The sequence below is a fragment of the Rhinoraja longicauda genome, chromosome 1 (genome assembly GCF_053455715.1).
Source record: "Rhinoraja longicauda isolate Sanriku21f chromosome 1, sRhiLon1.1, whole genome shotgun sequence".
Taxonomy (NCBI): domain Eukaryota; kingdom Metazoa; phylum Chordata; class Chondrichthyes; order Rajiformes; family Arhynchobatidae; genus Rhinoraja; species Rhinoraja longicauda.
The window spans coordinates 3,145,923-3,173,642 of NC_135953.1; the positions used below are offsets into that span (position 1 = coordinate 3,145,923).

The 27,720-nt window shown below is 49.0% G+C and overlaps 2 protein-coding genes across 2 annotated transcripts in view; both read left to right on the forward strand.

The window, feature by feature from the left end:
- The window catches only part of LOC144598321 (uncharacterized), a 73,245-nt gene that overhangs the window by 39,772 nt on the left and 5,753 nt on the right, over positions 1 to 27,720 (forward strand). Inside the window, exon 5 of the mRNA XM_078408322.1 lies at positions 17,895 to 20,846. Within this exon, the coding sequence (XP_078264448.1) occupies positions 17,895 to 20,846 (2,952 nt within the window). The remainder of the gene's footprint in view (positions 1 to 17,894; positions 20,847 to 27,720) is intronic.
- On the forward strand, positions 558 to 12,980 carry LOC144595825 (uncharacterized). Its single transcript, XM_078403594.1, has 2 exons — positions 558 to 602; positions 11,776 to 12,980. The coding sequence occupies exons 1-2, from the start codon at positions 600 to 602 to the stop codon at positions 12,367 to 12,369; spliced, it is 597 nt and encodes a 198-aa protein (XP_078259720.1). The 5' UTR covers positions 558 to 599; the 3' UTR covers positions 12,370 to 12,980.

A 27,720-nucleotide genomic window follows, 5' to 3' on the forward strand; every position in this document is an offset into this window, starting at 1 on the left:
AGTTCTCATTCCACTAGGTAGACACAAAATGCTGGAGTAACTCAGCGGGTCAGGCAGCATCTATGGAGAGAAGCAATGGGTGACGTTTCGGGTCGAGACCCTTCTTCAGACTGATGTCAGGGGAGTGGGTGGGACAGAGATAGAATGTAGTCAGAGACAGTAAGACTGGTGGGAGAACTGGGAAGGGGGAGTGGATAGAGAGAGAGGCAGCGTGGTGTAGATGGAGTCGTTGGTGGGGAGTGGGCATATGGGGAAAAAGCAGGAATGGGGTACTGATTTTAGATGATCAGCCATGATCGTATTGAATGGCGGTGCTGGCTCGAAGGGCCGAATGGCCTAGCCCTGCACCTAATTTTCTATGTTTCTAAGTCTGGTGTGTGCGATGGACTGGGCTACATCTACAACTCTCTGCAATTTCTTGCGGTCTTGGACAGAGCTGTTCATAACCAAGCTGTGATGTAACCCAACAATAGGCTTTCTGTGGTTAGTAGGTTTGCAGATGATAACGAGATTGCTGGATGTACAGAGGGATCTTGGGGTCCAAGTCCATAGCTGCCTGAAAGTGCCAACACAAGTCGACAGAGTGATAAAGAAGGCGTATGGTATGTAACTCAGCGGGTCAGGCAGCATCTCTGGAGAGAAGGAATGGGTGACAATAGATAATAGACAATAGGTGCAGGGGTAGGCCATTCAGCCCTTCGAGCCAGCACCGCCATTCAATGCGATCATGGCTGATCACTCTCAATCAGTACCCCGTTCCTGCCTTCTCCCCATACCCCCTCACTCCGCTATCCTTAAGAGCTCTATCCAGCTCTCTCTTGAAAGCATCCAACGAACTGGCCTCCACTGCCTTCTGAGGCAGAGAATTCCACACCTTCACCACTCTCTGACTGAAAAAGTTCTTCCTCATCTCCGTTCTAAATGGCCTACCCCTTATTCTTAAACTGTGGCCCCTTGTTCTGGACTCCCCCAACATTGGGAACATGTTTCCTGCCTCTAATGTGTCCAATCCCCTAATTATCTTATATGTTTCAATAAGATCCCCCCTCATCCTTCTAAATTCCAGTGTATACAAGCCCAATCGCTCCAGCCTTTCAACATACGACAGTCCCGCCATTCCGGGAATTAACCTAGTGAACCTACGCTGCACGCCCTCCATAGCATAGTTTCGGGTTGAGACCCTTCTTCAGACTTCTTCAGTCTGAAGAAGGGTCGAGACCCGAAACGTCACCAATTCCTTCTCTCCAGAGACGCTGCCTGACCCGCTGAGTTACTCCAGCATTTTGTGTCTACCGTCGATTGTAACCAGCATCTGCAGTTTTTTTCCTACACATTTGTACGGTATGCTGCCTTCATTGCTCAGGGCATTCTATTGGAGGCAGGAAGACATGATGCACGGATAAGTCATGACTTTGATTCGGCCGCATTTGGAGTGTTGCGTGCAGTTCTGGTCGCCCCATTATAAGACGGATGTGGAGGCTTTGGAGAGGGTGCAGAGGTGGTTTACCAGAATGGCGATGCTTGTATTCACTGGAGTTTAGAAGGATGAGAGGGGATCTTATAGAGACGTACCAAATTATAAAAGGACTGGACAAGCTAGATGCAGGAAAAATGTTCCCAATGTTGGGAGAGTCCAGAACCAGGGGCCACACAGTCTAAGAATAAAGGGGAGGCCATTTAAAACTGAGGTGAGAAGAAACTTTTTCACCCAGAGTTGTGAAATTGTGGAATTCTCTGCCACAGAAGGCAGTGGAGGCCAGTTCTCTGGATGCTTTCAAGAGAGAGTTAGATAGAGCTCTTAAGGATAGTGGAGTCAGGGGGTATGGGGAGAAGGCAGGAACGGGGTACTGATTGAGAATGATCAGCCATGATCACATTGAATGGCGGTGCTGGCTCGAAGGGCCGAATGGCCTACTCCTGCACCTATTGTCTATTGTCTATTGAAAGGCACATGGATATGCAGGGAATGGAGGTTATAAAGATTATGTGCAGGCAGAGCAATGATTTAACTTGGCACCATGTTGGGCATGGACATTCTGAGCCTGTTCTTGCACTGTGTACTGTTCTATGTTCCTATTCTGTGTCCCAAAGTCTAGAAACACAACAAGACATTTAAGAAACATTTAGACAGGTACATGGACAGGACAGGTTTAGAGGGATATGGGCCAAATGCAGGCAGGAGGGACTGGTGTAGCTGGGACATGTTGGCCGGTGTGGGCAAGTTGGACTGAAGAGCCTGTTTCCATGCTGTATCACTCTATGACCATATGATGTTAGTGCAAAAACATATTTAGAAACTATTTAGAGAAAAACAAGTTAATGGTAGTGCAGGAGGTGGTGTGTGTGTTCCGTTGCTGAAGTGAGATTTAGGGTTTAGTTTAGTTTAAAAATGCAACACGGAAACAGGCCCTTTGGCCCACCAAGTCTGCTCCGACCAGCGATCCCTGTACACTAATACTACCCTACACACACTAGGGACAATTTTTAAAAACATTTACCAAGCCAATTTACCTACAAACCTGTACGTCTTTAGAAGGTGGGAGGAAACCGGAGATCTCGGAGAAAACCCACGCAGGTCACGGGGAGAACGTACAAACTCCGTACAGACAGCACCCATAGTCGGGATCAAACCTGGGTCTCTGGCGCTGCATTCGCTGTAAGGCAGCAACTCTACCGCTCCACCACCGTGAACGCACTGCGGTTGTGCGGGTCAGTTCAAGAACCTGATGGTTGTGGGAAAGTATCTGTTCGTGAACCTGGTGGTGTGGGACTTCAGGCTTCTGTACCTCCTGCCCGACGGCAGCAGTGAGAGAGGGCATGGCCCGGATGGTGGGCATCCTTGATGGTAGATGCGCCTTCTTGAGGCAGCGCCCTGTGTAGATGCTCTCGATGATGGGGAGGGCTGAGCCCGTGATGGACCGTGATGCCTCTTGCATTCCTGTGCGTTGGAATGGCTGTACCAGGCCATGATACAACCGGTCAGAACACATACTACAATGCACCTCTAGAAGTTTGTTAGTGTATTCAGTGACATGCTGAATCTTAAACCTCAAATAAAGCAGAGGTGCTGACTTGCCTTCTTCATGATTCCATCTCCATGCTGGGCCCAGGGCGGGTCAGTCGAGATCTTAACACCCAGAAATGCAACATCGAGGTGGTGCGGTGGTAGAGTTGCTGCCTCACAGCGCCAGAGACCCGAGTTCCATCCTGACCACGGGTGCTGTCTGTACGGAGTTTGTTCGTTCTCCCCGTGACCTGCGTGGGTTTTCTCTGGGTGCTCCACAGATGTACAAGTGTGCCGGTTAATTGGCTTGGTATAATTGTAGATTGTAGGGACTGACGAGGTAGAGTCACTGTGGATTGAGTTGAGGAATTATAAAGGCAAGAAGACACTAATTGGTGTTATCTACATACCCCCAAGTAGTAGCCTGGATGTAGGGTGTAAGATACAGCAGGAGTTAAAACTGGCATGTAAGAAAGGTCATGCCACTGTGGTGATGGGGGATTTCAATATGCATGTAGACTGGAAAAATCAGGTTGGTTCTGGACCTCAAGAAAGAGAGTTTGTAGAGTGCCTCCGAGATGGATTCTTAGAGCAGCTTGTAATGGAGCCTACCAGAGAAAAGGCAATTCTGGATTTAGTGTTGTCCAATGAACCAGATTTGATAAGAGAACTCGAGGTAAAGGAGGTTGGAGGTAATGATCATAATATGATTAGTTTTAATCTGCAATTTGAGAAGGAGAAGGTTAAATCGGAAGTGTCAATAGACAATAGACAATAGGCGCAGGAGGAGGCCATTCGGCCCTTCGAGCCAGCACCGCCATTCAATGTGATCATGGTTGATCACTCTCAATCAGTACCCAGTTCCTGCCTTCTCCCCATACCCCCTGACTCCGCTATCCTTAAGAGCTCTATCCAGCTCTCTCTTGAATGCATTCAGAGAATTGGCCTCCACTGCCTTCTGAGGCAGAGAATTCCACAGATTCACAACTCTCTGACTGAAAAAGTTTTTGCTCATCTCAGTTCTAAATGGCCTACCCCTTATTCTTAAACTGTGGCCCCTTGTTCTGGACTCCCCCAACATTGGGAACATGTTTCCTGCCTCTAACGTGTCCAACCACTTAATAATCTTATATGTTTCGATAAGATCTCCTCTCATCCTTCTAAATTCCAGTGTATACAAGCCTAGTCGCTCCAGTCTTTCAACATATGATAGTCCCGCCATTCCGGGAATTAACCTAGTAAACCTACGCTGCACGCCCTCAATAGCAAGAATATCCTTCCTCAAATTTGGAGACCAAAACTGCACACAGTACTCCAGGTGCGGTCTCACTAGGGCCCTGTACAACTGCAGAAGGACCTCTTTGCTCCTATACTCAACTCCTCTTGTTATGAAGGCCAACATTCCATTGGCTTTCTTCACTGCCTGCTGCACCTGCATGCTTCCTTTCAGTGACTGATGCACTAGGACACCCAGATCTCGTTGTACGTCCCCTGTTCCTAACTTGACACCATTCAGATAATACTCTGCCTTCCTATTCTTACCACCAAAGTGGATAACCTCACACTTATCCGCATTAAACTGCATCTGCCATGCATCCGCCCACTCACTCAACTTGTCCAAGTCACCCTGCAACCTCATAGCATCTTCCTCACAGTTCACACTACCACACAGCTTTGTATCATCTGCAAATTTGCTAATGGTACTTTTAATCCCTTCATCCAAGTCATTAATGTATATTGTAAATAGCTGCGGTCCCAGCACCGAGCCTTGCGGTACCCCACTAGTTACTGCCTGCCATTCTGAAAGGGACCCATTTATCCCCACTCTTTGCTTTCTGTCTGTCAACCAATTTTCTATCCATGTCAATACCGTACCTCCAATACCATGTGCTCTAATTTTGCCCACTAATCTCCTATGTGGAACCTTGTCAAAGGCTTTCTGAAAGTCAAGGTACACCACATCCCCTGTCAATTTTCCTGGTTACTGACAGGCTCTCCCCTGTCAGTGTTGCAGTTGAACAAAGGGGACTATGAAGGCATGAGAGAGGAGCTGGCCAAGGTAGACTGGAAAGGGATCCTAGCAGGATTGACGGTGGAACAGCAATGGCAGGAATTTCTGGGCATAATCAGGAAGACGCAGGATAATTTCATTCCAAAAAGGAAGAAAGATTCTAAGGGGTGTAGGAGGCAACCGTGGCTGACAAGGGAAGTTAGCAATGGAATAATAGTAAAAGAAAAGATGTATAACACAGCAAAGAGTAGCCGGAAGCCATAGGATTGGGAAACTTTCATAAGACAACAGAAGGTAACAAAACGGGCAATACGGGCTGAAAAGATGAAGTACGAGGGGAAGCTGGCCAAGAATATAAAGAAGGACAGTAAAAGCTTCTTTAGATATGTTAAGAGAAAAAGAGTAGCAAAGTCAAATGTGGGTCCCTTGAAGGCAGAAATTATTATGGGTAACAAGGAAATGGCAGAAGAGTTGAACAGGTACTTCGGAACTGTCTACACTAAGGAAGAAACAATCAATCTCCCAGATGTATTGGAGGACAGAGGATCTAGGGGGGTAGAGGAACTGAAAGAAATTTTCATTAGGCGAGAAATAGTATTGGGTAGACTAATGGGACTGAAGGATGATAAATCCCCTGGGCCTAATGGTCTGCATCCCAGGGTCCTCAGGGAGGTGGCTCTAGAAATAGTGGACGCATTGGTGATCATTTTCCAATGTTCAATCGATTCAGGATCAGTTCCTGTGGATTGGAGGATAGCTAATGTTATCACACTTTTCAAGAAAGGAGCGAGAGAGAGAAAACGGGGATTTACAGACCAGTTAGCCGGACTTCGGTGTTGAGAAAGATGCTGGAGTCAATTATTAAAGAGGTAATAACGGTGCATTTGGATAGCAGGAAAAGGATAAGTCCAAGTCAGCATGGATTTATGAAAGGGAAATCATGCTTGACTAATCTTCTAGATTTTTTTGAGGATGCGACAAGTAAAATGGATGATGGGGAGCCAGTGGATGTAGTGTATCTAGACTTCCAGAAAGCGTTTGATAAGGTCCCACACGGGAGATTGGTGACCAAAATTAGAGCACATGGTATTGGGGGTAGTGTGTTGACATGGATAAAAAATTGGTTGGCAGACAGGAAGCAAAGAGTAGGAGTAAACGGGTCCTTTTCAAAATGGCAGGCAGTGGTGAGTGGAGTGCCGCAAGGCTCGGTGTTGGGGCCGCAACTGTTTACCATAGATATTAATGATTTGGAAGAGGGAATTAGAAGCAACACTAGCAAGTTTGCGGATGACACAAAGCTGGGTGGCAGTGTAAAATGAAGAGGATGTTAGGAGGTTGCAGGGTGACCTGGACAGGTTGAGTGAATGGGCAGATGCGTGGCAGATGCAGTATAATATAGATAAATGTGAGGTTATCCACTTTGGCGGCAAAAACAAGGAGGCGGATTATTATCTCAATGGAGTTAGGTTAGGTAAGGGGGAGGTGCAGCAAGACCTGGGTGTCCTTGTACACCAGTCACTGAAAGTTGGCATGCAGGTACAGCAGGCAGTGAAGAAAGCTAATGGAATGTTGGCCTTCATAACAAGAGGATTTCAGTATAGGAGTAAAGAGGTTCTTCAGCAGTTGTATAGGGCCCAGGTAAGACCACATCTGGAGTACTGTGTACAGTTTTGGTCTCCTAATTTGAGGAAGGACATCCTTGTAATTGAGGCAGTGCAGCATAGGTTCACCAGGTTAATCCCTGGGATGGCGGGACTGACATATGAGGAAAGATTGAAAAGACTGGGCTTGTAATCACTGGAGTTTAGAAGGATGAGAGGGGATATTATAGAAACATATAAAATTATAAAAGGACTGGACAAGCTAGATGCAGTAAAAATGTTCCCAATGTTGGGCGAGTCCAGAACCAGGGGCCACAGTCTTAGAATAAAGGGGAGGCCATTTAAAACTGGTGAGAAAAAAACTTTTTCACCCAGAGAATTATGAATTTGTGGAATTCTCTGCCACAGAGAGCAGTGGAGGCCAAATCACTGGATGGATTTAAGCGAGAGTTAGATAGAGCTCTAGGGGCTAGTGGAATCAAGGGATATGGGGAGAAGGCAGGCACGGGTTATTGACTGGGGACGATCTGCCATGATCACAATGAATGGCAATGCTGGCTTGAAAGGCCGAATGGCCTCCTCCTGCACCTATTTTCTATGTTTCTATCTATGTTTCTATGTCCCTAGTGTGTGTAGGATAGTGTTGGTGTGAGGGGATCGCTGGTCGGCGTGGACACGAAGGGCCTGTTTCTGTGCTGTATCTCTAAACTAAACTAGTTTGAAGCCGCAACCTCTCTCCACCATCGACCCACCAATGAAATCTGGCACGTGGTCTCCTGACATTCCCTCTATGAAGTCAACGTTCAGTTTCATGGTCTTATCTACAGAATAGTGAAAGGCCCGGAAAGAGCTGGCGTGGAGAGGATGTTTCCACTAGTGGGAGAGTCTAGGACCAGAGGTCATAGCCTCAGAATAAAGGGACATACCTTTAGAAAGGAGATGAGGAGGAATTTCTGTGGAATTCATTGCCACTGAAGGCTGTGGAGGCCAAGTCAGTGGATATTGTTAAGGCGGAAATAGATAGATTCTTAATTAGTACGGGGAGAAGGCAGGAGAATGGGGTTAGGAGGGAGAGATGGATCAGCCATGATTGAATGGCGGAGTGGACTCGATGGGCCGAATGGCCTAATTCTGCCTAATTCGATCACTTATGAATTTTTGCAAGCTCATTCATCTTGCTAATTTTCAGAGCAAGATTGTTCTGGCACCATTCCATCAGATTATTGATGTTCCTCCCATCTTCTGACATCGTTACCCATTATTCGTGATAGAACAACCCTCTCGTGCCATGAATTAGCTGAGTGAATGTGTTTTGGACTGCCTCCAATGCAAAGATAGCCTTTTGTAAGTAAAGTTTAGTTTAGTTTGGAGATACAGCCAGGAAACAGGCCCTTCCGCCCACAGAAGATAGAAAAAAAGCTGCAGTAACTCAGCGGGACAGGCAGCGTCTCTGGAGAGAAGGAATTGGTGACGTTTCAGACTCACCGAGTCCGCGCCGACCAGCGATCCTCACACGCTAATACTATCCTACACACGAGGGACAATTTACAATTTTACAGAAGCCAATTAACCTAAAAAAACCTGCATGTCTTTGGAATGTGGGTGGGAACCGGAGCACCCGGAGAAAACCCACGCAGGTCACGGGGAGAACGTACAAACTCCGTACAGGCAGCACCCGTGATCAGGATGGAACCCGGGTCTCTGACGCTGTGAGGCAGCAGCTGTACCGCTGCGCCACCGTGCCGCACAAAGTAGCTTGGGAAGGGAAGGGAGAGGTACAAAAAAAAGTGTCACCATTGGGAGGAACTAATTGCTAAACTACACTAAAGTGGGTGGTATAGTAAATGGCACTACAGTGGGTGGTATTGTAGACAGCGAAGATGGTAATCAAAAATTACAGTGAGCACTTGATGGGTTGAGCAAGTCGGCTAAGGAATGGCTAATTGGTGTTTAATGCAGATAAGTGCGAGCTGTGGCATTTTGGGAAGTCAAACCAGGGCAGGACCTACACAGTGAATGGTGGGGCTCTGGGGAGTATTGTAGAGCAGAGGGATCTAAGAGTTCAGGTACATTGTAGACCTGAAAGTGGCGTCACAGTTTGATAGGGTGGTGAAGAAGGCTTATGGTACATTGGCCGTCATCAGTTAGGGTAATGAGTTTTGAAGTCGGGACGTTCCGTTACAGTTGTACAAGACATCAGTGAGGCCACACTTGGAGTACTGTGTTAAATTGAGGTCACCCTGCTACAGGAAGGATGTCGTTTAGTTTAAAGATACAGAGTGGAAACAGGCCCTTCGGCCCACCGGGACCACGCCGACCAGCGATCCCCGCACATTAACACTATCCTACACCCACTAAGGACAATTTTTAAAAAACATTTACCTAGCCAATTAACCTGTCTGAAGAAGGGTCCCGACCCGAAACGTCACCCATTCCCTTCTCTCCAGAGATGCGGCCTGACCCGCTGAGTTACTCCAGCATTTTGGGTCCACCTAAGGTTTAGGGGGATATGGGCCAAATACGGGCAGATTGGGACTCTTGATCAGCATGGATGTTGGGCCACAGGCCCTATTTCCGTGATGTATTTGACGATGACCTCTAAATCCTCTAGAAAATTCAGAATAAATCTTCTTTACAGCCAGGGATGGATAAGAACTTGGAAAATGTGTGGGAAGGAATAGCAGATGCTGGGTTAAATCGAAGATAGACACAAAATGCTGGAGTAACTCAGCGGGACAGGCAGCATCTCTGGAGAGAAGGAATGGGTGACGTTTCGGGTCGAGACCCTGCTTCAGACTGATGTCAGGGAAGTGGGCGGTACATAGGTAAGGAAGTGTATAGATAAGGATGTGTAAGGAGTGAAAACAGGACAAATGGAATGGAGATCAAGGAAGATGTAGAATAGATCATTGTTAGTTAGAGTCATAGATTGATACAGTGTGGAAACAGGCCCCTCGGCCCAACTCGCCCACATCGGCCAACAATGTTCCAGCTGCCCTAGTCCCACTTGCCTACGCTTGGTCCATATCCCTCCAAACCTGTCCTATCCATGTACCTGTCCAACTGTTTCTTAAACGATGGGATAGTCCCAACCTCAACTACCTCCTCTGGCAGCTTGTTTCATACACCCACCACCCTCTGTGTGAAAAAGTTACCCCTCAGATTCCTATTAAATCTTTTCCCTTCACCTTGAACCTATGTCCTCTGTTCCTCGATTCCCCTACTCTGTGTAAAAGACTCTGCATCTACCCGATCTATTCCCTCTATAAGATCACCCCTCATCCTCCTGCGCTCCATGGAATAGAGACCCAGCCTGCTCAACCTCTCCCTGTAGCTCACACCCTCTAGTCCTGGCAACATCTTCGTAAATCTTTTCTGAACCCTTTCAACCTTGACAATATCTTTCCTATAACATGATGTCCAGAACTGAACACAATATTCTAAATGCAGTCTCACCAATGTCTTATACAACTGCAGCATGACCTCCCAACTTCTATACTCAATACTCTGACTGATGAAAGCCTTTTTGACCGCCTTATCTACATGCGACTCGACATTCAAGGGACCATGCACTTGTACTCATAGATCCCTCTGCTCTACTACACTACCCAGAGGCCTACCATTCACTGTGTTGGTCCAGCCCTTGTTCGACATCCCAAAATGCAACACCTCACACTTCTCTGTATTAAACTTCATCAACTATTCCTCCGCCCTCCTGGCCAATCGATCCAGATCCTGCTGCAATCGTTCACAACCATCTTCAGTATCGGCAAAACCACTCACTTTTGTATCATCAGCAAACTTGCTAATCTTGCCCTGTATGTTCTCATCCAAATCATTGATGTAGAGTTGAGAGAAGGTAACAACAAAGCAAACTGATAAAAAAGTAGTCGGAGAGAGTAAGACTGGTCGGAGAAATGGGAAGGGGGAAGGGGATGAAGAGAGTGGGAAAGCAAGGGCTATTTGAAGTTAGAGAAGTTAGAACTTGGAAAATGATTGTTTAGGTGGTGTCGTCAGGTTTCTAGTCAAGTACACAATTGTGAGGTATTGTCAGGTACAATGAAAATTCCAGTGAAAGGCCTGGATGGAGTGGATGTGGAGAAGATGTTTCCACTGGTGGGAGGGTCTAGGACCAGAGGTCACAGAGGACCAGAGGTCACAGCCTCAGAATTAAAGGACGTACCTTTAGAAAGGAGATCAGGAGAAATTTCATGAGTGGAAACCAAGTCAGTGGATATTTTTAAGGTGAAGGTTGCCAGATTCTTGATTAGTACGGGTGTCAGTTGTAATGGGGAGAGGCAGGAGAATGGGGTTGAGAGGGGGAGATAGATCAGCCATGATTGAATGGTGGAGAAGACTTAGTTTAGTTTAGAGATACAGCGCAGAAACAGGCCCTTTAGGCCCACCGGGTCCGCGCCGACCAGCGATCCCCGCACACTAACACTATCCTACACCCACTGGGGATAAGTTTTACATTTACCAAGCCAATTAACCTACAAGCCTGTACGTCTGTGAAGGGGCGAATGGCCTAATTCTGCTCCTAGAACGTATGCACTTATAAAATCTGGTCTGCAGCCGTATCACAGGCACATAGACAGCACACGAGGAAATAGATTGCACACAGGTCAGGTTTAGGTTGATTATTGTAATGTGTAACGAGGTACAGTGAAAAGCTTTGTTTTGCATTTTATCCAAATGGATCAGATACTATACACATCATTACAATCAAGCCAAACTCAAGTACAACACGGGCGTGGCGCAGAGGTAGAGTTGCTGCCTCACAGCGAAGGCAGCGCCGGAGACCCAGGTTCGATCCCGACCACAGGTGCTGTCTGTACGGAGTTTGTACGTTCTCCCAGTGACCCGCGTGGGTTTTCTCCGAGATCTTCGGTTTCCTCCCACACTCCAAAGACCTACACTCCAGGTTTGTAGGTTAGTTGGATTGGTACAAATGTAAATTGTCCCAAGTGTGTGTAGGATAGTGTTGATCCACGATAGTGGGGATCGCTGGTCGGCACGGACCCGGTGGGCCGAAAGGCATGTTTCCGCGCTGTATCTCTAAACTAAACTAAACTAAACTAAAGAGATTTAGTTTATTATTATCATTGTCACGTGTTCCGAGGTACAGTCAAAAGGTATTTTTGTTGCGTGTTATCCAGGCAGCAAAGTGGCAAGGTCCGAATACGATAACTGGCTGCAAAGCGAGGTCAGGTAACATCACTGGTGATAGTGCCGCCCTACCCGACGAACTGAATGCTCAACTGAATGCTTTCAACGCTCGCTTCGAGCAGAAAGCCAACAGGGCAGTGGCACGTGGCCCTTCAGGCCCCATTGTGCCTCTCCCCAGGGTGACTGTGGCAGAGGTTAGATCGGCCTTCCTTAGGGCAAACCCACGGAATGCAACTGGCCCAGATGGAGTTCCTGGCCGTGTCCTCAGTAGCTGCGCAGACCAGCTAGCAGGAGTATTCACGGACATCTTTAACCTCTCCCTACTCCGTTCTGCGGTATCCACACGCGTCAAGAAGACCACCATCATCCCGGTGCCGAAGAAAGGCAAGACCTCACGCCTGAACGACCACCTTCCAGCGGCCTTGACATCCACCATCATGAAATGTTTTGAGAGGCTAGTTATGGAACATATTAAATCCTGTCCACCCAGCGGCCTTGACCCACTGCAGTTCACCTACTGCTACAACAGATCCACAGATGATGCCATCACCCCGGCCCTACTCATCCCTGGAACACCTGGATAAACAGATACCAACATCAGACTACATAGACTGCAGCTTCATAGACAACATGCCCAGCCTTTAATACCATTATCCCATCTAAGCTTATCGCAAAAAACTCCTAGGACTTGGGGTCAGCACTCATCTCTGCAACTGGATCCTCGACTTCCAGACCAACAGACCCCAATCAGTGAGGATCGGGGGAACAAATCATCCTCTATGATAATCCTCAACACCGGTGCCCCACAAGGCTGCGTTCCCAGCCCCCTTCTGTACTCCTTGTACACCCACCACTTTGCAGCAATGTACACATCTAATTCAACGTACAAATTTGTAGGTGACAGGAAGGAGATCGAGAACCTCGTATCCTCGAGACAACAACCTTTCAATGTCAGCAAGACAAAGGAGATGGTGATCGGCTTCAGGAAGTGAAGCGGTCCCCATTCCGCAGTCTGCAGTGATGGCGTCGAAGTAGAGATGGTTGAAAACTTCAAATTCCTAGGAGTCAATATCACCAGTAACTTCTCCTGGACCACCCATACTGAAGCAACGACCAAGCAAGCACACCAACGCCTCTACTACCTTACAAGGCTTAGGAAGTTCAGCACGTCCCTAACAACTCTCACCAACTTCTACAGGTGCACCATAGAAAGCATTTTATCAGGATGCATCTCAGCTTGGTTTGGGAACAGCTCCATCCAAGACCGCTAGAAATAGCAGCGAATTATGGACGCAGCCCAGACCATCACACAAACTCCTATCTACAGAAGTTCTCTGACGACTCTGTTATCGTCGGCCTCATCACGGGCGACGAGGACAGGGCGTACAGAGAACTGATCAAAGAGTTTGTGGACTGGTGCCAGCAGAACCGCCTCTGGATCAACGCGGGGAAAACCAGGGAGATGGTGGTAGATTTCTGCAGGTGCAGCCAGGTCCCCCCGACACCGGTGAACATCCAGGGAATGGACATCGAGAGGGTGGATTCTTATAAGTACCTAGGTGTCTACCTCAATAATAAACTGGACTGGACTGAAAACACTGATGCGTTATACAGAAAGGGCCAGAGCAGACTTTATCTGCTAAGGAGATTCAGGTCCTTTGGAGTGCAGGGAGCACTCCTAAGGACCTTCAAGTATGTAGGTTAATTGGCTGGGTAAATGTTAAAAAAAAATTGTCCCTAGTGGGTGTAGGATAGTGTTAATGTACGGGGATCGCTGGGCGGCACGGACTTGGTGGGCCGAAAAAGGCCTGTTTTCTGGCTGTATATATATGATATGATATGATAAGTGGTTGCATCGGCCATTTTCTACGGAGTGGTCTGCTGGAGCAGCAGCATCTCAGCGGTGGAAGGGAAGAGACTCGACAAGCTGGTCAGGAAGGCCAGCTCTGTCCTGGGTTGCCCCCTCGACTCAGTGCAGGCGGTGGGAGAGAGGAGGATGATGGCAAAGCTAACATCGCTGCTGGACAACGACTCCCACCACATGCAGGACAATGTCACTGCACTGAGTAGCTCCTTCAGTGACAGACTCCTTCACCCCATGTGCGTGAAGGAGAGATATAGGAGGTCCTTCCTTCCCGTTGCTGTGAGACTGCACAACCAGCACTGCTCCCAGCAGACCAGTCAACAGTATTAGCTAAGAACACACGGAAACTGCTGACAATTTATCCTTGTCTTTACTTCTATTTATAATGAATGATCTCTTGCTCTCTTGCTATCCACTTTGCTGCTGTAACACTGGAAATTTCCCCGGTGTGGGACGAATAAAGGAATATATTATTATTATTTAAACCAACCTCCCTTCATTTGACGCCATCTACACCTCACGCTACCTCGGCAATGCCAGCAGCATCACAAGGACCAGTCTCACCCCGGTCACTCTCTCTTCTCCCCTCTCACATCAGGCAAGAGGTACAGAAGTGCGAAAACGCACACCTCCAGATTCAGGGATAGTTTCTTCCCAGCTGTTATCAGGCAACTGAACCATCCTACCACAACCAGAGAGCAGTGCTGAACTACTATCTACCTCATTGGTGACCCTCGGACTATCCTTGATCGGACTTTTGCTGGCTTTACCTTGCACTAAATATTATTCCCTTATCATGTATCTGTACACTGTAAATGGCTCGATTTTAATCATGTATCGTTTTTCCGCTGACAGGATAGCATGCAATAAAAAGCTTTTCACTGTACCTCGGTTCACATGACAATAAACTAAACTGAACTGAACGGAAAAAACTGAAGTGAAAAAAAAACTGAACAGAAAAGACTATACATGATTACTATCAAGCTGTCCACAGTGTACAGAAACAGGAATAACGTTTAGTGCAAGATAAAGTCCAGTAAAGTCTGATTAAAGATAGTTCGAAGGTCTCCAATGAGGTAGATGGGAGGTCAGGACCGCTCTCTAGTTGGTGAGAAAACGTTTTAAATGCCTGATAACAGCTGGGAAGAAACTGCGCCTTAATATGGAGGTGGAGCCCAGGGGAAGATACAGAGTGCAGAATATAGTTCTCAACATTGTAGAGCACAATTGTGACACACAAATTCTGCAAGATAGTAAAAAGAAAAAGATTGTGCAAAAAAAAATCATGGGCGGCACGGTGGCGCAGCGGTAGAGTTGCTGCCTCACGGCACCATAGACCCGGGTTCTATCCTGACTATGGGCGCTGTCTGTACGGAGTTTGTACGTTCTCCCCGTGACCTGCATGGGTTTTCTCCGGGTGCTCCAGTTTCCTCCCTCCAAAGATGTGCAAGTTTGTAGGTTAATCGGCCGGTAAAAATTGTAAATTGTCCCTCGTGCGTGCAGGATAGCGTCAGTGTGCGGGGATCGCTGGTCGGCGCGGACCCGGTGGGCCGAAGGACTTGTTTCCGCACTGTAGCTCTAAGCTAAACGAAACATTAGTTTAAAAATACACAATCAGAAAACAAGCCCACGCCAGAGACTGGGAGTATTCACTGCAGGGATAAGATAAAATGTTGGGGGAAGGTTTGTGTGTAGTATCAGCAAACGCATAAACCAGTTGTCCACTGATCTGTTTCTGGGCTGTAATTAACTGGAAGGGTGTTCCTGTCTCTGGTTAATCCCAACATGATAACAATGGTCACACATCAGCACACACTTCAAACACAGGCTAAGCTGTTCAGAGGGATAACTCAAACCATAGTCAACAGTGCTGTGTTTTAATAATGATGTAATGAGAATTAGAACATACAACATAGAATAGATAGGGTGGTCAAAATGGCTTTTAGCACATTGACCATCAGTCAGAGCATTGAGTATAGATGTTGGGAGGTCATGTAGCAAGAAAAAATATTCCCAATGTTGGGGGAGTCCAGAACCAGGGGCCACAGTCTAAGAATAAAGGGGAGGCCATTTAAAACTGAGGTGAGAGAAAAAATGTTCACCCAGAATTGTGAATTGGTGGAATTCTCTGCCACAGAGGGCAGTGGAGGCCAATTTACTGGATGAATTTAAAAGAGAGTTAGGTAGAGCTCTAGGGGCTAGTGGAATCAAGGCATATGGAGAGAAGGCAGGCACAGGTTACTGATTGTGGATGATCAGCCATGATCACAATGAATGGCGGTGCTGGCTCGAAGGGCCAAATGGCCTCCTCCTGCACCTATTTTGGATGTTTCTATGGTTGCATGGACAATGTGGGCCCAAGGGCTGGTTTCCATGCCATACAGCTCTTTACCACGAGCGGCAAGGAGAGGCATGGCAAACTTAGCCAAGCATTGAATAACGATTGCTATTTGTATTTTCGATGTTGCAGATATATCAGACGTTGGTGAGGCCGCAATTCAAGTATTGTGTTCAGTTCTGGGTACCATCTTATAGGAAAGATGTTAAGTTGGAACGGGTAAAGAGAATATACAAGGATGTTGCCAGGACTCGAGTTTCTGAGCTAGAGGGAGAGGTTGAGTAGGCTGGGACTCTTATTCCTTAAGAGCGCAGGAGGATGAGGGGTGATCTTATAGAGGCGTACAAAATCAGCAGAGGAGTAGATTGGGTAGATGCACAGAGTCTCTTGCCCAGAGTAGTGGAATCAAAGGGCATAGGTTTAAGGTGAAGGGGGAAAGATTGAATAGGAATCTGAGGTATCACATTTCAAACTAAAGGTGGTGGGTGTAAAGAAAAGCTGCTGGAGGAGGTAGTTGAGGCAGGGACTATCGCAACATTTAAGAAACATTTAGACAGGTACATGGATAGGACAGGTTTAGAGGGATATGGACCAAACGCAGGCAGGTGGGACTAGTGTAGATGGGGCATGTTGGTTGATGTGGACAAGTTGGGCCAAAGGACCTGTTTCCATGCCGTATGACTATCATGGGTATCAGTTATGGAGAGAAGATGAGTGGTGAAGTTTAAAGGCAGAGGGAAGGATGGTAACTAGAACTGGTGTCGGGGGCTAATGGCGAAGGCAGGAGAATGGGGTTAGGATGGAGAGATAGATCAGCCATGATTGAATGGTGTAGACTTGATGGGCCGAATGGCCGATGGAACAAATGGAATAATTCTATTCCGAGAACTTATGAATTTACACGGTTACTGTTCCTGCCTCAGCAATTTCCTCTGGCAGCTCATCCCATACACCCACCACCACCCGTGTGGAAAAGGTTGCCTGTCAGGTTCCTATTAAATCTCTTCAAAATATGACTACTTTGAGGAAGTTTCTTTAGTCAGAGGGTGGTGAATCTGTGGAATTCTTTGCCACAGAAGGCTGTGGTGGCCGACACTGATAATATTTAAGGCAAAGACAGATAGATTCTTGATTAGTATGGGTGTCAGGGGTTATGGGGAGAAGGTAGGAGAATGGGGTTGAGAGGGAAAGATTGAGGCAGAGTAGACTTGATGGGCCGAATGGCCTAATTCTGCTCCTGTCACTTATGATCTAAGTTCTCCCCTATCTGAAGAAGTGTCCCAAGCTGAAATAGACAATAGACAATAGGTGCAGGAGGAGGCCATTCGACCCTTCGAGCCAGCACCGCCATTCACTGTGATCATGGCTGACCATCCACAATCAGTACTCCATTCCTGCATTCTCCCCATACCCCTTGACTCCGCTATCTTTATGATGCCGCCTGTCAATGCCCACCACAGATGCTGCCTGACCCACTGAGTTCCTCCAGCAGTTTAAGCTGTGTGATGCGTTGTGATTGTGTGGGGAGAAAGGTGAACTTGTGAATTTGTTGTGTCTGTCCCTAACGCAACACTAATCAGGAGGACCCTTCTGTCTTGCCTCCACAGCCTGGAAGTGTCTCCTGCGGTAGAAACCAGTTCAGACTCTCCCTCGTCCTCCCCTTGCTTGCCGTTGCATCCTCCACCTGCTCCTCTCCTCCCACCTTGTCTTCACTTGCCCCCCCACCCCGACTGCCCGAGTCACGCAACTAACACTAACCCGTTCACGGCTGCCGAGAGAGGGCTTGGACCACCCTCGAAGCCCACCACCAATCCTTTCTTCAGCGCCCTGCAGAGTAACCCTTTCTTTGAGGAGCTGGTAGCTGACGAGATACTAAAGTCACCTCCGTTCACGTCCTCTCTCTCCAGTACATCCTCTGGCTGTTGCGGTGCATCCGAGGAGTCAGCGCCAATCCCGGGTGGCGCCGGGAAGGATTGGACCGGGCTGGGAAAGCCCGCGGCAGAAGAAACCGTTCCTTCCAGCCTCCCCGCGTCCACGGAGACCACGTCCAACGGAAGCTCCTTCCATGGTCCAGATGCATCCGCTGAGACTGGCCCGTCGGTAGCTAGGCGGTCCTCTGCCTTACATTCCCCTGGACCTGAGGGTGAATCAGATGATCTGGAGATACCTTCCCCATGGGTGCCCGCAGGTGCCGTGCCAGCGGGCAGTCCAACTGATCAAGTGCCTTCTCCTGCGCCGCGGGACCTGGAAGTGGAGTGTCCAGAGGGAGGTGAGAACTTCTCCTGGTCTGCCCAGGCTGCTGGACTTCCCATGGGAAGGAGTCCTTCAGTAGAACCAGGCCAGCCTGGGACCAAAGCCAGCAGCTCTTTGATGAGATTGGGCGATCCACCAAGGGCCGAGGGTGACGGCTCACCAGATGTTGCCTGGGCCGTTCCACCTACGAACGATGCGAGTGGCGTGGATTTGGGTATCTGTTCTGCTCCAGTGATGGACAATGTGTCCTTGGGGAAAAGCTTTGAACGGCAAAGTGGCTCCTTGACCGACGATGGGCTTGAAGTGAAGACAGGCCGTGCCTTCGTCAATGGGCGCGGAGTAGAGATTGGCTCCAACATTTGGAGGTCTTTGGCGCCGACGGAAGGTTCTAGAAGCACAGTCGATGGGATTGGAGACGAGCCCAGGGTTGTGAACCTCTTGCCGCCAGGACCTGCGTGGCGAGTGACTGATGCCGAAGATGGCGACGCCAGCCTCACGCCCGTCTTCGTGGAGGGCGGGGAGAATGAGAGCATTCGCGGTAACGCCCACCCAGGTTCTCCACCCGTCTTTCGATCTTCGCTCCGCCACGTTGCCGTGGGGGCCGTGCTCGGCGAAGCTATGGAGGAGGGTCCCGAGACCGGTGGAGAGGGGAGGAAGGCCGTACCCGGTCCTCCCGGCAAGTTGGCCGCCCCTTTGACGCTGAGCGGCCCGCCGCCCGCCAAGCCGCCCCGGTTGGGCGACACTGTTGGCATGGCGGAGGAGAGGGCAGAGATGACGGTGGCGATGGACTACCCATCATCCGCCGTGCAGTCACGGGAGGAGCAGCGGCTGGACCAAGGGTTGGAACAGAAGGTCACCCTCGTGGTCACTGGCCCACCGTTCACCGAGTTAAATCCTGATGCTTCCTCCACACCGTCTGCCGCTGAGGAACCATTTGGACCGTCGGGCAATGAGGCAACCGAGGAGAAATCCTCATGTGGGACCTTTGAGTTTAGCCTAAATGAGAAAACGGGCGAGGAGCACTACAGGACGTGCCTGTCGAACTTCCCCGCAGAGGCGATGAATGCGTCCACGGACGGTGATGGAACTTCAAGCAAATCGGATGACTTCCAGTCCACTCTGTCCATGGGACCGATGGAGATCCACCAGCTGGTTGAGATACAAGCTGCCACGTTGGTGACCACCGCGGCCAGGGTGAACTCGCTGGAGACCATCTCGCTGGCGGAGGAGCGATTCTCCTCGGTTCTGGAGAGACGGGACGTGTTTTACGAGACCTGCGTGGCCTGGCCCGGCCACAGCGAGCAGACGGAGCAGGACTTTGTGTCGGCCGTCGAGGAGCTGACGCACAAGTCCAGCCCCGTGTTATCCGAGCCCGGGGTGACCTTGGCGAGCGGAGGAGAGCCCTCTGCCACGCTGGAAGAGGAGGCAGAGAGGAGAGGGGAGTTGTCCACGCGGAGGGGCCTCCGAGAGGGAGCGCCGGCCGGGAACGCGGGGAGAGAAGGGCGACGACGCGAGAGTGCCGAGCTCAAGGCCGGGGTCGGGACGATTCTGAGCGGTGAGCCAGTGACGGCTGGGATGAATGTGGAGAGGCGTGCCGCGGGAGAGGAGTGGGTCTTGGGGCAGCTTGGTGGGGAACAGGTTCCCTCCTCGGAACTCCAAGGTGGCGGGGAGTGTTCTGGCTTGGGACGGCGTGACGGGGGAGAGGATGTGGACGCAGAAGAGGCTCCCCCATTGGAAGAACAGGAGGATTCCACGTTGGAGCAGCACGTTGTGGGAGAGGATTTTTTGGATGTAGGAAAGGATTCCTCGGAACAGCGGCATGGACGAAGGAGTTGTGGCTTTGAGCGGCGAGATACGGGACAGGGTTCTGCCTTGGCGCACCAAGGTATGGGACAGGATTTGGCCTTGGAAAAGCGAGACGGAGGAAGATATGCCACCGTGGAAAAGCGGGACGGGGGAGAGAGTTCCCCTTTGGGACAGCGAGATTGTGGAGATTATTCCACCTTGGGACAGCGAAGCAAGGACGGTTATTCCCCCTTGGAACAGCGAGATGCGGGAGAAGGGTGTGACTTGCCGGAGAAGCCTCCATCTGGGTCAAGCCCACCATTGACTGGGACATGTAGGGTTCTGGGGAAGGTGGACCCTAACCCGCACGGTGGTCGCCCCTCTGCCCGGGATGCCCAGCGTCTCCAGGCGCTGGGTGTCGGGGAGCCCGTTCCGGGGCATGGTTGTCCCTCAGCCACCTCTGCCGACTCCTCCCTGGAGGAAGGGCTGAGCTTCAAGGAGCTCCACCAGAAGGCCGCCCCGCCGGCCCCGCCGGCCCCTGGCCCCGCTGTGGGGCGAGGGCTCCTGGCCGCGCGGCGATGCCCCAGGCCGCTGGCTTTCTCCACCCCCCACCCCCCAGCTGCCGCTAACTCTAGAGCGCCTGACCTCCCCTCCCCCATCCTGCCCCCCTCCAGCGGTGCCGCTCCCCCCCCGGGGGCCAGCCAGACGGCAGTCAGCTCCCAACACTCGCCGCGGCCCGCTGCTTCCAGAGGACCCCCGCTGACGGTTTCACCTCTGGAGACACAGCCGGCTGATCCACCCTTCCCGCAACCACGGACCAGGTGAGCACGGCACAATAACTTTAGTTTAGTTTAGTTGTTTAGTTTATTATCACGTGTGCCGAGGTACAGCGAAAAGCTTTTGTTGCGTGCTATCCAGACAGTGGAAAGACAACACATGATTACAATCGAGCCATTGACAGTATATAGATACATGATAAGGGAATAATGTTTAGTGCAAGGTAAAGCCAGCAAAGTCCGATCAAGGATAGTCCGAAGGTCACCAATGAGGTAGATAGTAGTTCAGCACTGCTCTCTGGTTGTGGTAGGGTGGTTCAGTTGCTGATAACAGCGGGGAAGAAACTGTCCCTGAATCTGGAGGTGTGCGTTTTCACTCTTCTGTACCTTTTGCCTGATGGGAGAGGGGAGAAGAGGGAGTGGCCGGGGGGAGACTGGTCCTTGATTTTGAAACAAAGAAAATAGGTTTTCTCCGGGTGCTCCGGTTTCCTCCCACATTCCAAAGACATGCAGGTTTGTAGGTTAATTGGTTTCAGTATAATTGTAAATTGTCCCTAGTGTGTAGGATAGTGCTCGTGTACAGGGTGATCGCTGGTCGGCACGGACTCGGTGGGTCAAAGGACCTGTTTCTGCGCTGTACGTCTAAAGTCTAAAGACTTTTAAAAATAGATGGATTGGTGAGTAGGATGGAGCTCGTGTACGGGGTGATCGCTGGCTTGATCAAGGGCCTGTTTCCGTATTGCATCTTTCAATCGATCAATCAATCAGAAAGCAGGGAATTATCTAAAGCCTAGGGTTGCCAACTTCCTCACTCCCAAATAACGGACAAGGTGACCTCACCCAGCCAGCGGCCATGTGCTCCCGCTCCACCAAAGGCGGCCACCCGGGCCGGGAGGCGGGTTGCTACCCAACCTCCGTTAGGTGGCGCCGGGGCCTACACTGTCCAGGACTACAGAGGTACCCGGGCTACAGTGTCTGGGCCTACAGTGTCCGGACCTACAGTGTCCGGGCCTACACTGTCCAGGACTACAGTGGTCCCCGGGCTAGTGTCTGGGCCTACAGTGTCGTCCGGGCCTAATACGGGATAAGGGCGGTCCCTTAAGGGACAAACCAATTTAACCCAAAATACGGGATGTCCCGGCTAATACGGGACAGTTGGCAACCCTACTAATGCCAGACCATGACTATGGGAAAGATATACTGGTCACTCTCTTTGTACTAATATCACTCCAGCCAATTCTTATCTGTCTTCCAGTTGATCAAAGCCCTTCCCTTTTCATTGCCTCTTCACTTTTATTCTGTCCACTGCTTCTCTCTTTTCCTTCCTCTACTTGCTTAATTCCTATTTTATTTCTAACTTTTTTCTTCAAGTCTGAGAACCGACAAGTCTGAATCGTTAACTCCTCTCTCTCTCTCCCCCTACCCTCTCTCCCTCCCTCTCTTTCTCTCCCTCCCTCTCCCCGCTCCCCCCCCCCTCTCTCTCTATCTCTATCTATCTTGCTCCCTATCTCTCTCTCTCTCTCTCTATCCCTCTCTCTCTCTCTCTCTCTCTCCCCCCCGGGCTCTGGGCTTGAGTTACAGGGAGATGTTGGATAGGCCGGCACTTTTTTCTGTGGAGTGCAGGAGGCCGAGGGGTGACCTTACTGAGGTGTACAAGATCACAAGCGGCATGGATAAAGTGAACGCTCACAGTCTCATTTTCCCCAGAGTGGAGGATTCCAAAACTACTGGACGTAGGCTTATGGTGAGAGGGGAAAAGTTGAAGAGGGACCTCAGGAGCAACATTTTCGCTTATTGGGTACTGCGAATCTGGAACGAGCTGCCAGAGGAAGCTATCGAAGCTCAATACTCTTTCTTTGCCAGCATGGACAATATGGGCCGAAGGGCCTGTTTCTGTGCTGCACATCTCTGACTCTCTCAGGATGGGTTTGAGATGGGGAGCCAGGCTCCGTCGTGTGTCACACGCTCTTATTCCGCCATGACTGATGTGTTAATAAAATTTTACAAAACGAATGGTTTAAGTTAGGTGCAGCTCGAGCAATCAGGATGATGGAGGCAGATACAGTAGTAGTGTTTAATTATCTTTTGGCTAGGCGCATGGATAAGCAGGCAATGGAGGTATATAGACCACGTGCAGGCAGATAAGTGTTGGACACATGATGCTGGAGTAACTCAGCAGGTCGGACAGCATCTCTGGAGAACGTTGAGTGTGACGTTTGGTTCGGGACCCATCTTCTGACTGAGGAAAGGTCCTGTCCCAAAACGTCATCTAATCATGTTCTCAATGGACAATAGACAATAGGTGTAGGAGTAGGATATTCGGCCCTTCGAGCCAGCACCGCCATTCACTGTGATCATGGCTGATCATCCACAATCAGTACCCTGTTCCTGCCTTCTCCCCATTTCCCATGACTTCCGCCATCTTTAAGAGCTCTATCTAATTGCCTCTTGAAAGCATCCAGAGAATTGGCCTCCACTGCCTTCTGAGGCAGAGAATTCCACAGATTCACAACTCTCTGGGTGAAAAAGTTTTTCCTCATCTCCGTTCTAAATGGCCTCCCTTTTATTCTTAAACTGTGGCCCCTGGTTCTGCACTCCCCCAAAATCGGGAACATGTTTCCTGCCTCTAGTGTGTCCAATCCCTTAATAATCTTATATGTTTCAATAAGATCCCCTCTCATCCTTCTAAACACCAGTGTATACAAACCCAGTCGAACCATTCTTTCAACATATTCTCCAAGATGCCGCCTGAGTTACTCCAGCACGTTGTATCTTTTTTGTAAACTGACATCTGCAGTTCCTTGTGTCTCCAGAGAAGTCTTAATATCATGTTTGGCACAGACATTGTCGGCTGAAGGGCCTGTTACTGTGCTGTTCTGTGCAATCCTATTTGCCAGCGATGTTTAAACTAGTGGGTGTAGGATAGTTTTAATGTGCGGGGATCGCTGGTCAGCGCGGACCCGGTGGGTCGAAAGGGCCTGTTTCCGTGCTGTATCTCTAAACTTCTAGGAACAGCATGCAGAGAAGCGCCTGGCTTCGATACAGTCCCGTGGTGGTACATGCACTGTATTGGATTGTAATCACTCGGTATGTTCATAATCTTAAAAGTCATAGGAGCACAATTATGCCATTCGGCCCATCTAGTCCACTCTGCCATTCAATCATGGCTGATCTATCTTTCCCTTTCAACTCCATTCTCCTGCCTTCTCCCCATAACCTTTGATACCCGTGCTAATCAAGAATCTCCACCTTCACTCTATCCAGGTGTCTGGACGGCATGATTGTATTCACGTATAGACTTTCCACTGTTTAGTTTAGAGAAACAGGCCCACCGGGTCCGCGCTGACCAGCGATCCCCGCACACCAACACTATCCTACACCCACTAGGAACAATTTTTACATTTACCAAGCCAATTAACCTACATACCCTGTATGTCTTTGGAGTGTGGGAAGAAACCAAAGATCTCTGAAAAAACCCATGCAGGTCACGGAGATAACGTACAAACTCCGTACAGACAGCACCCGTAGTCGGGATGGTACCCGGGTCTCCGAGGCTGCATTCGCTGTAAGGCAGCAACTCTACCGCTGTGCCAGCGTGCCGCATTGGCTGGTTATCATGCAACAAAAACACTTTTCACTATTCATCGTTACATGTGACAATGAACTAAACTAAACTAAGTAGTTTGATAGATCATAGTTAAACAGCATGGAAAAAGGCCCTTCAGCCCAATGTCTCCATACTGACCACGATACCCATCTAAGCCAGTTTTGTGTCCACCTTCGATTTAAACCAGCATCTGCTGTTCTTTCTGACACATTTTGTCCGCTCCACTGCGAAATCTCCTCAAGGTATGTCTACTTTGAAGAAGTTCTCCTCCTCTCCAGAGATGCTGCCTGTCCTGCTGAGTTACCCCAGCATTTTGTGTCTACCTATGGTCCTATTTCCACATGCAACAAAGCAGCTGACATATGTAAGAAGGAACAGCAGATGCTGGTTTAAAGATAGACACAAAATGCTGAAGTAACTCAGTGGGTCAGGCAGCATCTCTGGAGAAAAGGAATAGGTGACATTTCGGGTCGAGACCCTTCTTCAGACTGATAGTCAAGGGAAAGGGAAACGAGAGCTATAGACGGTGATATGAGATGCAGTAGATGTAGAGAGAATGAATGAAAGAATTTTAGAATGAATGTAATGAAAGAATTGAAGAATTTTAGATGCATAGAGTCTTTTACCCAGAGTAGGGGAATCGAGGATCAGAGGATATAGGTTCAAGGTAAAGGGGAAAAGATTTAATAGGAATCCGAGGGGGTAACTTTTTCACACAGAGGGTGGTGGGTGTATGGAACAAGGAGGTAGTTGAGGCTGGGACTACCCCATCGATTAAGAAACAATTGGACAGGTACATGAATAGGACACGTTTGGAGGGATATGGACCAAGCGCAGGCAAGTGTGACGAGGGTAGCTAGGAGATTGTTGGCCAGTGTGAGGGAGTTGAGCCAAAGGGCCTGTTTCCACTGTATCACTCTATGACTAAATGCAAAAGAGTAATGATGATGTAGAACAAATGAATGAAAGATATGCAAAAAACGTCACAATGCCGCTGAGTTACTCCAGCTTGTGCCTAATGCAGCTGACATGGTTCTGTGGGAATTTGTGGGCGGGGAACAACGAAAAGCAGATTGTAAAAGCTTTTGACCCTGGGACAATAAGGCCACCCGGTTTATGAATGGAACTTTACTGTTCTGCAGGGAAGATTCAAAGGGGCACAGATGTGGGACATCTGCAAGTGTCAGTTGCGAAAAGTATCCAGTGGGGCTGTCCTTTAATTATAACTTGGAGAGGTTGCTCACTCCTTGTGCATGTGATGGTTTACGCTTAACACACTGGGTCTCCGCTGGTCTATTGAGTGAGATTATACACCGATCAGACAAAACATTATGACCTGATGAGCCAAAACATTATGACCACCTGCCTAATATGCTGTTGGTCCTCCGTGTGCAGCCCCATACGCAGCAGGGTGCGATGCACTGTGTATTGTGACACATTCCTCCCGTCACCACCATTAACATTTTCTGTGACTTGTGCCACAGTCGACCTTCTGTCAGTTCGGACCAGACGGGATAGCCTTTGTTGCCCTCGCGCATCGATGAGCCTTGGGCGCCCAACACCCTGTCGCCGGTTTTTGGTTTGTCCCTCCTCGGACCACTGTCGGTAGGTACTCACCACTGCTGACCGGGAGCACCCCACAAGCCTTGCCGTTTCAGAGATGCTCTGACCCAGTCGTCTGGCCATAACAATTTGGCCCTTGTCAGTCGCCCAGGTCTTTACTCCTGCCCATTTCTCCTGCATCCAACACATCAACTTCAAGAAATGACTGTTCACTTGCTGCCTAATATATCCCACCCCTTGACAGGTGCCATTGTAACAAGATAATCAATGTTATTCACTTCACCTGTCAGTGGTCATAATGTTTTGGCTCATCGTTGTATGTTTCATAGCAAATTAATTTGATAGATTAATTTCCCATTCATAAATCTGAGTTTGAGTTTAGTTTATTGTTCACATGTACCGAGGTATGGTGAAAAGCTTTTGTTGCGTGCTAACCAGTCAGCAGAAAGACAGTACGTGATTACAATCAATCCGTCCACAGTGTACAGATACAGGATAAAGGGAATAACGTTTAGAGCAAGATAAAGTCCAGTAAAGTCCAATGAAAGAAAGTCCAATTAAAGAGGGTCTCCAATGAGGGAGATGGGAGGTCAGGACTGCTCTCTGGTTGTGGTAGAATGGTTCAGTCGCCCAATAAAACTGGTTAGAAACTGTCACTGAATCTGGATGTGTGCATATTCACACTTATAGACAATAGGTGCAGGAGGAGGCCATTCGGCCCTTCGAGCCAGCACCGCCATTCAATGTGATCATGGCTGATCATTCTCAATCAGTACCCCATTCCTGCCTTCTCCCCATACCCCCTGACTCCGCTATCCTTAAGAGCTCTATCCAGCTCTCTCTCACTTCTTTACATCTTGCCTGAGGGGAGAAGAGGGAATGACCAGGGTCGTCCTTTATTGACTCGCCCTTTATTGTACTGGTGGCCTTGCCGAGGAAGCGTGAGGTGTACGGTGCATTCAGAAAATATTCAGACCCCTTCACTTTTTCCACATTTTGTTACGTTACAGCCTTATTTTAAAATGGATTAAACTCTTTTTTTTTATCATCAATCTACATACAATACCCCAGAATGAAGAAGCAAAAACAGGTGTTTAGACATCTTTGCAAAGTAATTAAAAAGAAATAACTGAAATATCATATTTACATCAGTATTCAGACCCTTTGCTACGACACTCAAAATTGAGCTTAGGTTCATCCTGTTTCCATTGATTATACTTGAGATTTTTCTACAACTTGATTGGAGTCCACCAGTGGTAAAATAAATTGATTGGACATGATTTGGAAAGGCACACACCTGTCTATATAAGGTCCCACAGTTGACAGTGCATGTCAGAGCAAAAACCAAGCCATGAAGACGAACGAATTGTCCATAGACCTCTGAGACAGGATTGTGTCGAGACACAGATCTGGGGAAGGGTATAAAACAATTTCTGCAGCATTGCAGGTCCCGAAGAGCACAGTGGCCTCCGTCATTCTTAAATGGAAGAACTTTGGAACCGCCAGGACTCTTCATAGAGCTGGCCGCCCGGCCAAACTGAGCAATCAGGGGAGAAGGGCCTTGGTCAGGGTGGTCTGAAGATGCAAGGGTTACTTGAAGTTAGAGAAATCAATATTCATAGAAGGCGGTCAAGGTGGCGCAGCGGTAGAGTTGCTGCCTTACAGCGAATGCTGCACCGGAGACCCGGGTTCCATCCTGACTATGGGTGCTGTCTGTACGGAGTTTGTACGTTCTCCCGGTGATCTGCG